This window comes from Nelumbo nucifera, chromosome 2 (genome assembly GCF_055504915.1).
Source record: "Nelumbo nucifera cultivar China Antique chromosome 2, China Antique-T2T, whole genome shotgun sequence".
Taxonomy (NCBI): domain Eukaryota; kingdom Viridiplantae; phylum Streptophyta; class Magnoliopsida; order Proteales; family Nelumbonaceae; genus Nelumbo; species Nelumbo nucifera.
The window spans coordinates 8,082,800-8,099,611 of NC_142650.1; the positions used below are offsets into that span (position 1 = coordinate 8,082,800).

Here is a 16,812-nt window from a genome sequence, read left to right on the forward strand (position 1 = left end):
CAGGCGCCGACCTGGCCGCCTGACACAAGCGCCAGCCTGACGACCTCGAGGAATTCACCACCATACCCCGGTTCTGACGGGATGTGACGAGTCTTACCGTTTGGAGGCTTTTCACCCACCTAACCCGCGAGGACTCCGGTATATAAAGACCTCACCCCCCAAAGGGGAGGGAGGGGGGAAAAAAAGGATGGTAACCCCTGCTCTCTAGCTCTCTCATTTCTCTCCAAGCTCTCTGTAATCAGAATGCTAACTTAGGCATCGGAGAGTCTCCGCCGAGAAAATACCCCCGGGTCCTCTGATTCAATTCTCGCAGGTCCCTCAGCACCCGCCGCCTACAAAGGAGAGGAAACCACCTCATGCAGAGGGTAGTCGAGTTGCGCTGCACCAGGGAGCTCCACCATCCTCTGAGTTGCAGGCCGCCTAGGAGTAGGTCAAATGACAAGTCCACCAGGCAGTTCGCCACCAGGGAGTTCGCCACCAGGCAGCTCGCCACCGGGCAGTTCTCCACCAGGGAGTTTGCCACCAAGCAGTTTGTCACCAAGTAGCTCTCCACCAGGGAGCTCGCCACCAGGCAGTTCTCCTCCAGGGAGTTCGCCACCAAGTAGCTCATCACCAAGGCACGTCACCACCGGGTCAGATAACGAGGTACTTAGCCAAAAAAATCAATACATCAAAAAAAATGGTACGTGACCAAAAACGGTTACATCATATGTCAACCACATAAAAAAAATGTGAAATAGGAACAAAGCATCTTAAATCATATTATATTTGAAAAGATAAACTTAAACGGATGGTTAGAAAAGACGGTGGTTGTTACATAAATTCTCAAATATTTTTTTTTAATTAATTATTTCTTCCACCATTCCTCGATCGGATCCCTCTTAATTTATCCAGACCACTACTTTTAAAGCACTACTGCTCGTGTGGGGTGTGGGAGAAGATAGCATCATACAATTGAAAATTGTAAATGGGGTGACCCAAGCAATTTGGAAACAAGAATTTTGCGCACCCAACCCAAATGGTCTTTGCTTTCTTCAGAGAGAAACAAAAAGGGTACATTGTAATGATTTTAGGGAAAAGTACTTTGCAATTTTGACCTATTTACAGTATCTAATATATTATTATTGCTTTGTTTTGACAGAAAGAACAAAATATCAATTGCTCTACTTATTAGGGCAAGCCCCGGGTTTGTGAGTTCTGATTTAATTCAAGGTTTTTAAAATTGATTCGGACAACAAACCAATCAGGGGTCTGGTTTCTCAGGTTGAACGGTCTGACCGTTCGAATTGAATAAATAGTCTATTTTAACAAAAAAATAAAAACAGACCAAACCGTTGAATGGTTCAAACAATTCAACCACCTGGGTCAGTGATTTGTTAATCAAATCAACGGTTTTGAGGTAAAACGGAACTAATCACCTGACCGGTTCCCAGTTTTCCAGTTCAACCATTCGATCTGGTTCGGTTTTGGAAACCATATTCTAATTAATGAGCTTTATGTGCGTTTTCAGGAGACAGAAGTTTGGTTTAAAGTCAAAGATGATTAAGAAAAGAGTTCATCTTTTTTATTCCTCTATATTCTTGGCTGTTGAAAATTGACTGGAATATTAAGTGCAAAAGAATTTTGTATTCTTGATTTAAAAGACTGCTAACTTCAAATTATAGTCCAATTGCAACTTTTTAATGGTCAGATCGTATCAGTTTTGACAATCCACCAGTCCACGACTTCTATAGCATCCCACCACCATTCACCCTGACTTATTTGCTTAAAAAGCTAAACGTTTTTCTTTCTTTTCCTCCTTCTGTCGGCAACACAAAAGGAATTGACTTAATAGGATTTATGGTTTAAGTTTAACAACTACGCAAAGGAAGACAAGAATAATGCAATATAAAGAGGGAGAGGGAGAGGGGTAAAAAAAAATAAGAGGGTACTGAGAAACCAAAAACGTACAAATGAATCCAAAGACATGTCTCCCTCCTAGCTTTTGCAATTACACCATCACCTCTGAATCTCTAATGATGAAATTTCTATCTTTTAATTTCATCCCTAACCTTCTACTGGTCATTACTCATTAGTGGGAGACACATTAAAGCGTTGGATTCTATTGTTTAATGATCATGTTGGTTGCAGATTGTAGCAGTTAGATAATTGGGACGCTTGTTTTGAGACTTTAGAGAACAGCTAGCTAGATGAGGTTGGTTGCAAGTAGATTTGAAGTGTTGTGTTTAAGATATCAATTCATATATTTTCATTAAATTTTATATTTACGTTATTTTTTCACTGTTTTCAAAACCGGACTGGATCAGACGGTCGGACTGGAAAAACCGGGAACCGATCACCTGATCGGTTCTGTTTTTCTCCAAAATCGCTTTTTCCCTCAAAACCGTTGATTTTGGTCAGTAAACTGCTGAACCGGCTGATTAATCGTTCGAATCGTTTTGACTGTTTTTCAATTTTTTAATTTTTTTAAAAACCGGTAACCGGTCCCCTGACCGGTTCGTTTTTAAAAACCATGATTTTTTTCTCATCAGCAAATTCTATTAATCAGACCTAAATTCAATACTTTTAATAATATAAAAACCATATTCATTAAAACCTACCCAAGAACAAAATTATTCTTCCATTCATGTGGTGTGGTGGGTAAGAAAAATCAATCATCCATCACCATGATATTATCGTTAAATAATATAAAAATTTAAATAAAAATAATTAAAAAAATAAAAAACCAAATAATCTGAAGAAGAAAGATTTTATTTGAGAGTGTGAGCAAATAGACACTCTTGGGTTGACTCAAAAAAACTTTACAGTGGAAAAAGTATAACAAAGTTTTTTGAATGGACGAAATCGATGGTATCTATAAAATAATATTCATATTCATAAGCAAGAAAAATAGCTTTCTTCGAAAAAATCAACCCTGATGTTACAGTTGTTTTTTGTTTCGAAAAACAAACCTTTCACATTGACAAATTAACATCCCCCTTAGAATGTTATACACCGAATGAAGGATTTAAATTCTTTTCAGCCATTTTCAATTGTTACGTGTCTATATCCAATCCCTTTTTTTAAAAGCCGATGGAATGATATTAACATATCCCAACAATTATCTAATAATAATGGGGTGTGTTGGATATCACACATGATGATTTGAACACATCAAGGTCTCATGGAATTGTAACAATCAACTCCCTTTCATGTCAGATGATTCAAACACTCATGAACCATCATCATCTTATCTGTTAATGACTTGAACACTTTCAGTCCTTCTAGGATTAGATTTTCAAGAGACAAAATGTTCTGATGGATTAGATCCTCAAGAGACGAGACATGAATTTAAGGGAGAGAAGCTTTGCAATAAGAATAAAGAAAAGAGAAGGGAGGAATAAAAAAGAAAAAAAAAAGTTGGCCTAATGAGATTTGTTTAGTTTTTGATACACACTGAAGAATAAGAAAAGAAATGGAGAAAAAACAATAAGAATAAGAAGAAGAGAATTTTTTTTTTTTTTAAAAATCATATATTTTCTTTCTTTTTTTTTTAATATTGTTTTAACAGGCTTAAGTGATATATTTGGTAAAGTAAAGCGAGTTCCTTTTAAGTGGTACGATGTGCTTCATTCTTATCCTAAATCCTTTTAAAGAGAAAAAGGGAGTGATTCTTCATAGTCATATTATTAGGTACATTCACATTTTGACTCAATGCATGTTATCATGTGGGAATCACATGAACGAACCTCGGGCCTACTTGTCATAATAGCCCAACCTTACCATTTACCAGCCCAATTTATTATCTGCTGGTGTGAGTGGTGGACACTTGGGCTTGGTCACTGGAAAACACGAAATAAATCTCTCATAATACTTTTTCCTTTTATAATAACAATATTGTTGTATAAATTATGCTAGCTCCAATGGTTAATTTTGAACCGGAACTTTGATCTTTTGGTGGTTTTTGTTTACTATCGGAACTGAGTCAGTTATCACAAGTTCAGAACAATATAAATAAAAAGGAGCAAGTCAGTTGAGATGATGTAGGAAAACAGAAGAAGACTATTCCAATCTGTAAAATGTTAGTTTACACTGTCTTAGGGGTGCTCAATACCCCAATATCACACTATATGAGAAGGTTATATATATATATATATACAAACCAGGTTGGTTCAGGTACCTTAACTCTCTCAAGTCTCTGATTCACAACAAGACACTTGACCCAGATATAATATCTGAATAACAAGAATTACACGACCCAATCTCAATCAATTAACTCATTCGAGGTATCTTTATTTTTGTTATTTGATGCATGATGGATAAGATGCTCTCTGGAGTATATGAGAGAACATTTAAAAAATTGTCAAAATAAAATTAGAAGATATTTCAGATATATTTTTTTTTTAAAACAATACGTGGCTAGTTCCATTTCTCGGAGCACCACATGCAGCTGGAGATAAGGAGGATGCAGGAATCTGGCGACTATAGATTAGATCGCTCCCTAGTATTGATGTATTATGACATACCACGTCCACGTGGCTACATTATTTGTTCTTTTTGTACAGGTGGAGCAACGGACAGTGACTTGTTACCTTGTTGGAAGGCTTCTAAATACATTTTTTTCTTTCTTTCTTTCTTGTGTTAATATAAATATTGATGCACTGGGCCTGCCCATTAGGCCCGTTACGAGTTATAAAAAAATAATAATAATAAAGAGAATTATAAACAGAGGAGTCCACTAACAAAAGAGAGTAATAACTAATGAGAGAGGGTCCCTCCCCACTCTCTCTGCTTCTGTTGCTTGCTGCTACGAGTGGAGCTTTACGCAATGCCATTACCGTAACGAGGACACATCACAAAAAAGTTTCCCCTTTTTTGATTCTCTGCCTCTGGTTACCAACTTCTCCTCCACCACCACTTATGGGAATCAAAACCCCAATCCCTTTTCACATTTTGGAACCCTAATCAGAATCCGATTTCTCTCCCAATCCCCTCATTTTCTCTTGAAACAAAAGGATCAGAGTTCAGAGGCAATCTGGAAGGGAGAAAGATAACCAAACAAGCGAAAAAACAAGTACTTCAAGTATTTACATTCCTTTTCTGAGGTTTATCCCTTCTTTTTATTCTTTGTCTTCGACAAAGGGAAGGAAAAAGAGGAAAGTATAATTATTGAACTTGGTTGTCCCCCCTTCCCGTTCGTTTATTCGAATTTGATTATCTTTAAAAACTAGAATGAACTTTCCAAAGTTCGAATTCTTCCAGGTTTTTGGTTTTCCTGTTCATCTCTAAGACCAGAACAATGTCCTAAACATTCACCTCTTCACCTTCTTCACTATATGGATTCAATTTTGTTTCTCTAGGAAACATAAAGGAACTTCGATTTCTTCCGAGTTTAGGTTTTGAATATTTTTCAAGTTTTTCTTCCTTTTTAATTTGTTAGTTGCTTAAGGAGAGGGAGAAAACAGAACGACTATACAAAAAACAATGGGAAATTTTGGAAGCAGCAGTGGAGGTAGTGGCAGGCGAAGACACGGGAATCATCACAACCACCCACCACCTCCTCCTCCTCCCCAACCTCCTCAGCCTGAAATCACCGGAAACCGCTATGTTTTCGCCGCTGCTACTCCTTACCCTCCACAATACCCCACCCCCAACCCCGCTCAATACTATCACCACCCCGGATTTTATCCGCCACCCCCACCCTCGATGCCGATCCCTTTGCCTGCTCCATATGATCACCACCACCGTGGCGGCGGAGCCGGCTCCCATGCCGATCCCGTTAATGCAAACTGGGTCACCGGACGCCATCCTTATGGGACTGCTCCGCCTCCTGCTCCCTATGTTGAGCACCAGAAGGCCGTTACAATTCGTAATGATGTCAATCTCAAGAAGGAGACTCTGAGAGTTGAGCCGGACGAGGAAAATCCTGGGCGGTTCCTCGTAGCTTTCACCTTTGACGCAACTGTTGCGGGAAGGTATTTTGTTGTTCGAATTTCTCCAATTTCCGTAGAATTACGTACTTTCCGTTTTCTTTTATTTTTATTGCAACAATGCTTCTGTGGTTACTCTCATAGGTCATTAAATTTTACAGGTTTCGATTTACTGAAGTGCTAGATTTTGTTGATGGTAGCATGCTGGCGATGTTGTTATAGTTTAAATTTATTGAGTTTTCTATATTGCTTCATTTGTTTCTTCCTAATCGATGGACTTATTTTTGTTTCTCTGAAGAGCCTATGACTTGGTAACGTCAACTATAAATTACTATTAAGAAAGTTATTGATCATGAGGCGGTTGTGTCTTTGGTCTGGCTTAGTTCATTGATTTTTTAGAATTCATGCAAGTGTTTTGGCAACTTCTCGACATTTTGGAGAGGGTCTTGTTGTTCCATTTGCTATTGTGTTGTCTCATTATTTCTTTCTTTTCTTTCTTTTTTCTGTGACCTTCCCCCCTTCTCTTTTTTGGGTTCCTTGCTTTTTTTTTTTGTATTTTTTGCAAGTATTTTGGATAATTGCTTGGTGTAGTGGTAAAATTTTGGAGATGAAAAGCATGGGTTCAAGTGTGAGTGCGGTCACTTTGTGCAAAAAATACCAAAGGTTAGGTCTTTATACCCCTTCCTCTACCTCTGATTGCCATGGATAATAGCCCTCGAATATGAGAACTGGTGGCATGACTTTATGCATAAACCTGTATTTCCAGCCCAGACACTTCATAACTGGTTATGGATTGCTTAAGTATGGGTTTGACAAACAAAGGTGAATAGTGGGAGGAGAGGGGGACACTAAAGGGATAATAAATTACAAGGGTTATAAGTTGAAGGGAAAAGTCTGAATGTCAACGGGCAGGTAATCTGTCAACTTTGGCTCTCTGTACCTACATTAATTGCCGCACCTGCTGTGGAAATAAAATTATCCGACCTTCAAGCTGTCAATGTTTTTTTTTTTTTTGGGTTATCCAATACTGTTATCAATTTATCATCATTCAAATATAACCAGTTTACAAAACCCATGTTTTTTATGTGCATCAATAGCACAACAGTCAATTAAGATTTCTAGAATGAATCTAATGTGTGTTCAAAAATCAAAACAAATGAAATTAAAGTAAGTCTATATGAAACCTCCAATGATTACTAAAAATGATAAAAGTAAACTGATACACTAGAAAGTGAGTGGAAGTTATTAAATTAGAAAAACTGTGGTTATATATAAATAACTGTATGAACATTTCTATAAATGTTATCAAATAGAATTACTTCTATGTTTTAATTTAACTAAGCAAAATCTAAATACTTGATGAAAAGTGATTTCTAAAATAGGTTTGGTAGTTAGGCCACCCAATTTGTATGTCCTTTTATTTTGGACGAAGGGGTATGATGTAGTGAACTGAAGGTTCATATACCCATAAAGTCTAGTGTTTGCACAAGTTCTCCTGGTGTTAAGTGTACTTCAATCATCTGTATACAAGTTTTGTGTCCTGTTTTCCTAATATGCATATCTCTGTTTACAAGGCTGTTGACATGTATTTTTCTAAATTTACATGTTTAAGTTGTAGATTTTAGATGGTTATTTCTGACCTGTTGAGTATTTGTGAAAGATATCCATGGGATTCCCGTTGGCTTTATCAGTTACACTTGAACGATAGATAGAAAGTCAGCTCATAGCCACCTGATTAGGTTCCAGATGGTGAATTGGCTGCTCATCTGGCTTGGACAACATATGTTTAAAAGACACGGAGAAATGAGTGTTTATCTGCCCAAAAGTAAACTAAAGTGCAGTAAGTACTAGAAAAAACTGCAAGGGGATAAGGGGTAACACCATCTCTAACTCCAAAAATTCACAATAGAAAAGGATGAGGAGCAGTATGAAGATTTCTAAATGTAGAAAGAAATCGCCGGCTGGTTTATCTTCCTTAATTAGTTTGTAACTGATGCTTTATATATTTAATATAATATTTAAAAAATTCCTTTTTGATGTTCAATTGACCATGATTTTGCCTGAAGAGATATGTTTGTTTGATTCTAATGGTATTATTTGTGGCAGTGAACACAAGCTCTGATGTATCAGAAATCGGAAATTGGGTCATGAAGTTGTCTTTCTTATTATGTGCTCCCATGGCAAAGCCATATTGATTTGGTTTACTTAGTCCATTCCTTTCTTAAATTAAGCCTTTTTGGGGCTCTGGTAGACTTTAGGAGGTCTATCCTATTCCTGGGAGGAATCCCTGATTATACTCTTAGATACATGGTTCGGGAAAAGCATGCAGTATAAACTGATGACAGAAACTGTCCACTTATTTCTCTTTCCCTTACCAGGGAAGCTATAGCAGGACCAACCAAGGATTATCTGCTTCTTGCTAGATATTTTTGTTTCTAGTTTCATAAATTATTTTCTTGAAAACTGAACGTCCAAAAATTAATGTTAATTTTGGATGTGCAATGAGCTTGTTCAAACAGCAGATGAAGCATGTAACCTGTTGGGCAAGCTTACTGGTCTAGGAAGAAGTGTTCCTTTGGTTTGTATTGTTGGATTTTTGCAGTATTTATTTTATCTATATAACTTATCCTCCTTCATTTCTTATTTTACATCTATGCCCATCTCAACCTCTACTAGCTAAACTCAATTCAATAAGATTTGGGGTTGGCTGCATGATCCTGCTATGCTGTTTGCGAATCTGGTTCTACATCTCTGGTGCTAGGACATGAGAACTTTTCATATTTGTATGCATTTTCTTTATTGTTTTTTTTTTCAACATTTACCTTCAGATGGGACCTTTGTTTGTGATGCAATCAGTGTTAAAGCAGGTAACATAACAAAATGAAAGCATATGTGACATGAGTAGAGACAAGCAAGAGGAAATACAGCTTTAAAATAACTTTGGTTGACTAGGTTGAGTAGTGTATTAGTTGCTGATTGACCTAGTTGATGCCTAGTCCCCCAGGTGATTGCATTATGGTTGTCAACTGACTAGTTAGTAATGCAGTTGGTATGGCCCTTGATTGACTGGTTGGCGAAGTGGGTAGATGCATATTTTAAATGATTACACTTTGTGTTTAGCACTTAACATGTTTCTTAGATGTACGTAGGTTTTAACAGTTCTTTTTTTTTTTCCTTTTTCTGCAAACAGCATCACTGTTGTATTCTTTGCAAAGGAAGGCACTGACTGTAACCTGACAACAATGAAGGGAAACCTTGAGCCAGTCACAGTATCTTTCCAACAAGGTCTAGGTCAGAAGTTCAGGCAACTTTCTGGAACTGGTATTGACTTCTCAATGTTTGAGGAGAATGAATTGATGAAAGAGGGTGATATAGAAGTATATCCCCTTGCTGTGAAGGCTGAAGCATCTCCAGCAGACCCAACTGGGGAGACAGGAAGCCCAGTACCAGGAACCACGAATTCTCAGATAACTCAAGCGGTATTTGAGAAGAAGGAGAAAGGTGAATACCAAGTGAGAGTAATCAAGCAAATTCTGTGGGTGAATGGAATGAGGTATGAGCTGCAAGAGATTTATGGTATTGGGAATTCGGTTGATGATCACTTCGATGGGAATGACCCAGGGAAAGAATGTGTTATCTGCTTGTCAGAACCTCGGGACACAACTGTCCTTCCCTGCCGACACATGGTAAATGCATTTATTTGGTTTCTGTTTACTGTTGGACTCAATGTTTTTTCCTCCAGGTTAGCAGTCAACCCATAAAAGCACCCTGGGTCTGGGTCAGTGAGTCAACCCATGATGTCATTATGACAAAACAGCCTAGGGAAAAATTCATGATACCAGAAAGACATGATACCGGAAGAGCTTTCACCAATAAAGCACCCTGTGAATTTTGATGAACACCTGTGGTCACCTCTTTAATGATACTGGTTATCATAATTGAACCAGAAAAATAAAATAACACAAAAAGGTAACCTGTTAAGTCAACAATTTTTATAACATGTTAGGTTAGAGGTTAGCCCAAACCGACTGGCCTAGTCAATGACGGAAACACTTGTTGGAACAAGGTGACCCCTTAACAGGATACCATATAGCAAGTAATATTTGTATGGAAAAAATTTTTAGTAGTTGGATCAATTCTAAGCTGTAAAAATACCAAGGAAAAGAATGCAGATCCGGTTAAATAAACTTGTCTTTGAAGGTATTGTAGGTGGCTATGTTGTCAGACTTGGACCAGACAGAAAAAACAGAAAGCTTACCTGGTCATAGTTTTACTGGTTAACCAGCCATTTAAATCATTTGGCTCATATGAATCGTCAAAAATCCAGGACACTGGAAGCTCACCAAACTACTGGTCCGGTCTGAGTCAGAGAACACTTCTGGGAGGAACCGTGGAATTATTAAGTCGTCCCTGAACCCACTTTAATGTGTCAAAGCTTGTGGCAACTGATGACCATCTAGCCTCCTGCCCTACTCATTCATATGGATCAAAGTAATGGTGGTCTGGACGTGAGGTCATGTCAAGTATCTGCATTATTATTTCTGTCCAAATTAAATGCATCTAAAATGTGTGTGTGTGTGATGCATCATACATGCATCTAAAATGATCAAGGGATTGGATGTTTGATCTGTTTTCAGTCAAAATCTTCCATACATGGAGCTAAGGATGTAGGTTGGGTTGGATTTGTTTGCAGTGCATGTGTAGCGGCTGTGCGAAGGTTCTGAGGCTCCAGACGTACCGATGTCCAATTTGCAGGCAACCAGTTGAAAGGCTCCTGGAGATCAAGGTCAACAACAGACCTGAAGATTGACTAGACAAAGTTATGCTGCAAGGTAAATAATAAAGTGTTGTGAAAACAAAAATTCTTTGTAGGTTACATTTGTCTTTTAACTTGTGTTTTTCTTTTCTTCAGTCATTCATTCCCCAGCTTCCAAGTAACTAGAAAGCATGTGTGATATGCCAAGCGGTTTTGTGCTGACTCCATGTGGAAATGGAATGCACCGCGTACCTTATGCTTCTTCTATACACAGGTAAGGGCAGGGTGACTGACTGGGTGAGGATGGCATTAGATCCAGGCTCCAGCTCTAAGCATGGATTTTTAAGGTGTGGGTGTAGCAAATATTTGATTGACAGCTTTTGTCAGCTTCAGCTAAAATATGAGCTTTCTCGAGCAAGAATTTTCTTTCCAAATGTTGAGGGTAGGAGACCTCTCATTCGTCGTGGAAAGTGGAAACTCCGAACATGATGCCCGCTCTAAGGAAAACCAGGTGTTACTGTTTTTGTGTTTTGCCCATATCTAACTCAAGCTTGCTGTATGTGTTTTTTTTTTGGGTCTTTTTAATTGTTTGTGAATGGGTTTGCTACAACTTTTACCACTGGCAGTGTTAAAGTGGGTTCTGCATCAGGTCTGTCATGTTCATATGTTAATTTTTGTATTTATTTGCGGTTTTTTTTTTCATATTTTTGGACCAGCTTCAGGTTGCATAAATCATAATCGTGTAGTTTTCCATGGACAAGCCTCCTGTGACTTGGCGTGGTGGCCCATTAAAAGTTTATTTATATTTGTCAGGTCGCTGAATTGCTAGTCCCTTGAATCCTTCTTTGAGGCACAGATGTCCTTTTTGTGCTAATGGATAAGATCATTTTACATTAAAATGTTCATAGTATGGACATCCATTATCATTTTACATTAAAAGGTCTAGTATGCAGGTCATAAAGACTGTAAGAAAGGGCTTCCTATATGATGGTTTGGATCAGATCAGTCAGAGTTCTTCCACCTGGGGTGTACTCCCTCGACCTGACTATTAAAAAATATTACATTTTTTTTCTTAAATCTAATATTTCAGCGTTTAACACTTTTAACATAGATATGAAATAATGTACAATAATTTTTATTAAAATAAATATGGCTTCAGTCAATAATATAATTAGCTATATTAGCCGCAGCAATAGGGGTGGAGACGAATTGAGCCTTTTTACGAGTTATTTGAGTTCAGTTGGTTAAAAGCTTGATTCTGCTGAGTTCAGTTGGTTAAAATTGAACTGAGCTTTGATCCGAACTCGAGTTCAATGATATATTTTTTTTTAATTCTTATTTTTTTCATATAAAATAAAAATCATTTTTTTTTATAGAAAGATTGGCTTTTGAGTTTGAGTGTACCAACTTTGAGCAAATTCGAGATCAAGTTAGAGCTCTACTATATACTATAGCAAGATGCTTATGTGACTTTGCTCCCTTTTTTTTCTAATTTTCTATCCAAATATTAACTTTTTTTCCTCCCCCGCTGGTGATCACGTCTCAGTTTCTTGGTTTTGTGGGCCCGGTCGATAGTTAATTTCCTATGGACTGTCTGTGATGGCTGCTGCAAGCCTAGCACCCTTGATTTATTAAAGCAGTGAATTATCTTCTAGCTACTTGGATGTCTGAATTACTTCCTTTCGCTGCCACATACACTACTAGAATGCCAGAAGCTTGTTCTGTAAACCCAGGGTGGTTTGTTCAGCTTCAAGGAAATTCCCAAGCATATTAAGCATCAGGTTGGCCATGCTGAAGCCGATCTAAGAAAAACAGGGTTGAGTTGGGTTAGGGTCATCCGGTTAAGTTGGAAAATATAAAATTGAGTTGGGTTAGGGTTGATGCCTCGGACTACATATTCACTACAAGCATCTGAATATTGTGGGCGATTTTTTTTTTCCTTCTCCATGAGGATATACAACGGGAGGGTTGGGGTAGCCCATCCCCAAAATCCATGACTCCCCAACCCTGGTGCAGGTGGAACTCAGTTCCCACGTCTCCACCACAACCAGCGGGAGACCTTACGGTCCTTACCAACTAGTCAATTGGCACCTTTGTTGGGGATTTGAACACCTATTTGAAAATAAAGCCCTTTAATTCTTTAACTTTTATATTAAGAAACTAACGTTTTGGATATCGATAATTGATTAGCAACCCCCTCCCCCCAATACAATGCTGGTATAAGTTTTTTTTTGGAAAGCCCGGTTTAAGGTTTGAAGACAAACTGCGGGATTGGACACGTCAAATTAAGATAGATGGTCTAGACTGGCCAGATGCATTTGCCGCAAGGCAGGAATGGTGGAGTCCTCTAATCAATCATTTTTTCTCTACACCAGCTGTCCAGCCATAAAATCAAGCTCCATAAACCAGCTATCAGATTCAACAAATCCGCTTTCTTATTTTGCACATGTGACAAGGTATTTTGAGCCAAAGTTTCTCCTGAACATAGGGAAGAGAGAGAAGCGACTAGACATCGGAGTCGCCTGGGCTCCAAACCAGTTTACTACAGTACATGTAGCATTTCTTTGGTCATTCAAATCGGATCCACTTGATTGGCACACAATTACAGTCCATAACGAATTGGGATCTGCTCCTCACAGGCATATCGCATCATGCATTGGGAACATTTCCGTAAATAATAACACAACTGCGTGAGATGTTCCCATTTGTGAGCACCATGTATGAGGAGCAGATCCGGTCTCATTCATAACATCCAAATGTCGCCCACCTTGTATTGGTGGTTTCACAACTAATATCAGTTTCAATCTTCAAGGTAAATTTTTTATACATGCTCTGGGGTTTATGACCTCCTCTTGGTTTGTACCAAGGTTCCATTTATTGGAAAGAATCGGAATCCCATTCCTATTCCCAGTGGAATGGCATTTTCCTATTTGAGGAAATAGCATTTTCCCTCCCCTCCATTGGGAATGAAATCTCATTCCTTCCGAATCCAATTCTCATTCTTATTCCTATCTGAACCAAAACAGAGTAACAGATTATGAGAACAGACCATTCCGATTTTGATTCCGACTCCGGCTGCAAACCAAACGGACACTAAATTACTCAACCCTTATAAATCGGGGTTGAGTTACTTATTCCACCTCACCTTTAAAATTTTGATTGCTCTGCTTTACCATTTTATGACAAGTTCTTGTATATCATATGAACAAAAATACCCGTGTACATTTTTTAAGGTTCAGTCTGGAAAGAGTACAAATACCAAGGTTTTTAAAATCAAACCGGACAACAAACCAGTCAGGGGTCCAGTTCCTGGGTCAAATGGTCCAACATTCAAACCGAACGAACGGCCCATTCTGACAAAAAATAAAAAATAAAAAAAAAACATCCAAAACCGTTGGATGGTTTGAATGGTTCAACCATCCGGATCAGCGGTTTGCTGACCAAATCAACAGTTTTTGACAAAATAACGGTTTTGGGGTAAAATGGTACCAATCACCTGACTGGTTCCCGATTTTTCTAGTCCAACCATCTGGTCTGGTCCGGTTTTGAAAACCATGACATACAAATATGTACAATTCAAATACATACAAAATACACCGATTTGCACTCTACATATTTGTACTCCTCCCAAACAGGGACAAATAGATGTTAACGTGGGCATGAAAAGTTGGAAATAGGTTTTGAAAAAATTAAAAAATAAATAAATAACTAAATAAAAATTGAGATGGTAAAACTATACTTAATGCTAATAAATGTGGTTAAATTGGCATTTTATTAAGAGCAATATGGTAAAGTACTATTTTTCTATCTTAATTCCATCTCTTCCTTTAACAAACCCCCCATATTTTTTGTATTCACGTGGTTAGAAGTTAATGGGTAAACCTGAGGAGAGGTCTTGGTACTTGAGCAAAACCCCAGGGGGCACGGGGGAGGTATAAGTTACCCTGATTTTTAGTATAAAAACTTGTATCCTCATGTTAAGTTATGCTTTTTCGTTTTTTTTTTTTCTCGTAGAAGGGGAAGATCCCCCCAGTTAAAGGAAAAATAAACCACTGTTTGTTTTCTCGGAAGCCAATTAGCCAAAAACACGCGTTTTTTTTGTCTTAATTTGCCTCTTTTATCAAAAAAGGGGTGCATCCAAATCACTCTCAAACAATAAACCACAACATCCATCAAAAAAATGAAACAATAAGACACAAGATATCTTTTTTTTGATAGATAATAAGACACAATATATCCCTACATACCATGGAATTTATTTAGTAGTTCAAACGATAAAAAAGCATAGAAGAGTCAACAACTTCAAACGGAACAATGACAGGACCTTTAACATAGATCACCATACTACAACATGACAATGTTGGACTAAGGAAGGTAAACATAGTTGATTGTAACTGCAAATCATAATGGTAATGGGAAGCCAGTCCAGCTTAGTAGCTTACCATTGATGAACAAACAAGCCACTACTTCTGAGGCCGTCGAAGAGGCCGTTGCAGTCTCCGTGTGTAGAGGTAGAGCCTTGGTCATCAGCACCCTCAGAGCAATGAAGGAAAAGTTCATCAACGAGGCATATGGCTCCGCTTTCAAATAATTCAAAGAGAAGCTTCAACTCTATCCCTCTCGCATTCATCCTTAGAACCACAAAATCCTCAGCTGTCACAGTGTCTTTAAACCACACAAGAAAATCAAATCCATCATCTGACAACGGGGTCAAATCTCTAACACGATTAGCAGTGACCTTATTCTCAGCCAAGCCTGGGTGGTAAACAAAAGTAATACCAGGTTTCTTCACATAGGAAGAGAGGACAGATATATCATGGTCGACAATGTAAACATTAAAGGCTCGAGACTGTGCGGGATAGAAGGATAGAGAGCCGTTCATAATTCTGGATTTTATGGATTCCCCTGCTCCTACATCAATGTAGATTAACTTGTTCCTAGAAGAGATATCCATGAAACTCGATAAATAGGAAATATTTCTATCAGCTCCTGCATTTTCATCAGCGATAGGCTCTAAGCATTCCATGAAAGGCTTGTTGTTCGAAACAGAAGGGCATTCATCAGGGAGTTGGTAGTTTTTCAAAGAGCAGGCACCCTCAAATCTTTTCTTGAATACGACCAGCGTAAAGTAATTGATTCTGCGCGCTTGGATGACATTGGAACTTTTCAGGAAGGAGGAAATGGGGGTAGCCGATTTTATCAGACCACCAGCATTAGAACTAGTGATATCCACAAGCACAGATCCAACGCCACCTGGTCTTAAAACACGCTCAATCTCGAGCACGAGAAGAGCAGGTACAGATACCCTATCGAGAGCTCTGGAAAAAACAAAATCGAAAGAATTGTCCTTGAACTCCAGCTCGTAAGTAAAACTTTTCCTCATCAGAGAGAAAAACAAGTGTCTTTCGACACCAAGAGCATCTGGGAACCCTAATTCCCGTAGAGCAGAAACAGCCAAATCTGATCCTTCCCCAACACAGAGAGCTTTTGCACCATATTTCAACAATTTCTTCCCAATCAGCTCTCTAAACAGATCAACTGTGAAATTTACGTTCTCTTTGCACGACGCCGATGGCGGCAATATAAAAGGGTACACAGGCTTCAGAAACCGTTCCGGAAACAAATAAGTGGAACCAGCAATATCACGGGAACAGTCATTGGAGTTGGGAACAAAGAGGCCAAGTGGCTCCGCGTCATCGTGAAAGAAGTGCAGGAACGGTAAGATAGTTATAACCGTTGCGAAAAATAAAACACGAAGCAGCACCCGTCTAACTAAGGATCCATGGAAGAATTGCAATTTCAAATACTCAAAAGCCATTGCTTTCTCCTTAATTTCTGACAGACAATGCATAAAGAAACCAGATCTTTGGAGAAGGATTACCGGAGAGTGACCAGAAACTATCTCGATCAGCGATAGGTGGGTCTCGGCAAGATAAAATCGAGGTTGGAAGCAAACAATAGTAGATCTAGAAGAGAATACGAAATCAAGCCAGACAAAAGTAGAATGTGAGAGATTAGCGAGTGCAAAACCTGGAGGAGGTGTGATTTCCACCCACGAGGACGCCCAGAGATTTTTGGAACCCTAACCAGACCCTCCTCGGAATCCTTTTCGGCATTGAATCGTACCAGATTGGAACCATCTTCAGC

At 38.5% G+C, this 16,812-nt stretch overlaps 2 protein-coding genes across 3 annotated transcripts; one reads left to right on the forward strand and one right to left on the reverse strand.

Moving 5' to 3' along the window:
* Window positions 1–4,655: 4,655 nt before the first annotated feature.
* On the forward strand, window positions 4,656–11,422 carry LOC104594837 (putative E3 ubiquitin-protein ligase LUL2). 2 transcript variants are annotated; one of them, XM_010255339.3, is made up of 4 exons: window positions 4,656–5,954; window positions 9,100–9,595; window positions 10,603–10,741; window positions 10,822–11,422. In XM_010255339.3, the coding sequence occupies exons 1-3, from the start codon at window positions 5,464–5,466 to the stop codon at window positions 10,717–10,719; spliced, it is 1,104 nt and encodes a 367-aa protein (XP_010253641.1). In that variant the 5' UTR covers window positions 4,656–5,463; the 3' UTR covers window positions 10,720–10,741; window positions 10,822–11,422. The 2 variants fall into 2 exon arrangements, 1 of the variants encoding a protein (XP_010253641.1); XR_016082094.1 differs by having other exon boundaries at window positions 4,803–5,954; window positions 10,547–10,741.
* A 3,681-nt stretch (window positions 11,423–15,103) lies between these two features.
* LOC104594838 (uncharacterized) lies at window positions 15,104–16,483 on the reverse strand. Its single transcript, XM_010255340.3, has one exon. It carries the CDS (start codon window positions 16,481–16,483, stop codon window positions 15,104–15,106), a length of 1,380 nt encoding a protein of 459 aa, XP_010253642.3.
* Window positions 16,484–16,812: the final 329 nt, after the last annotated feature.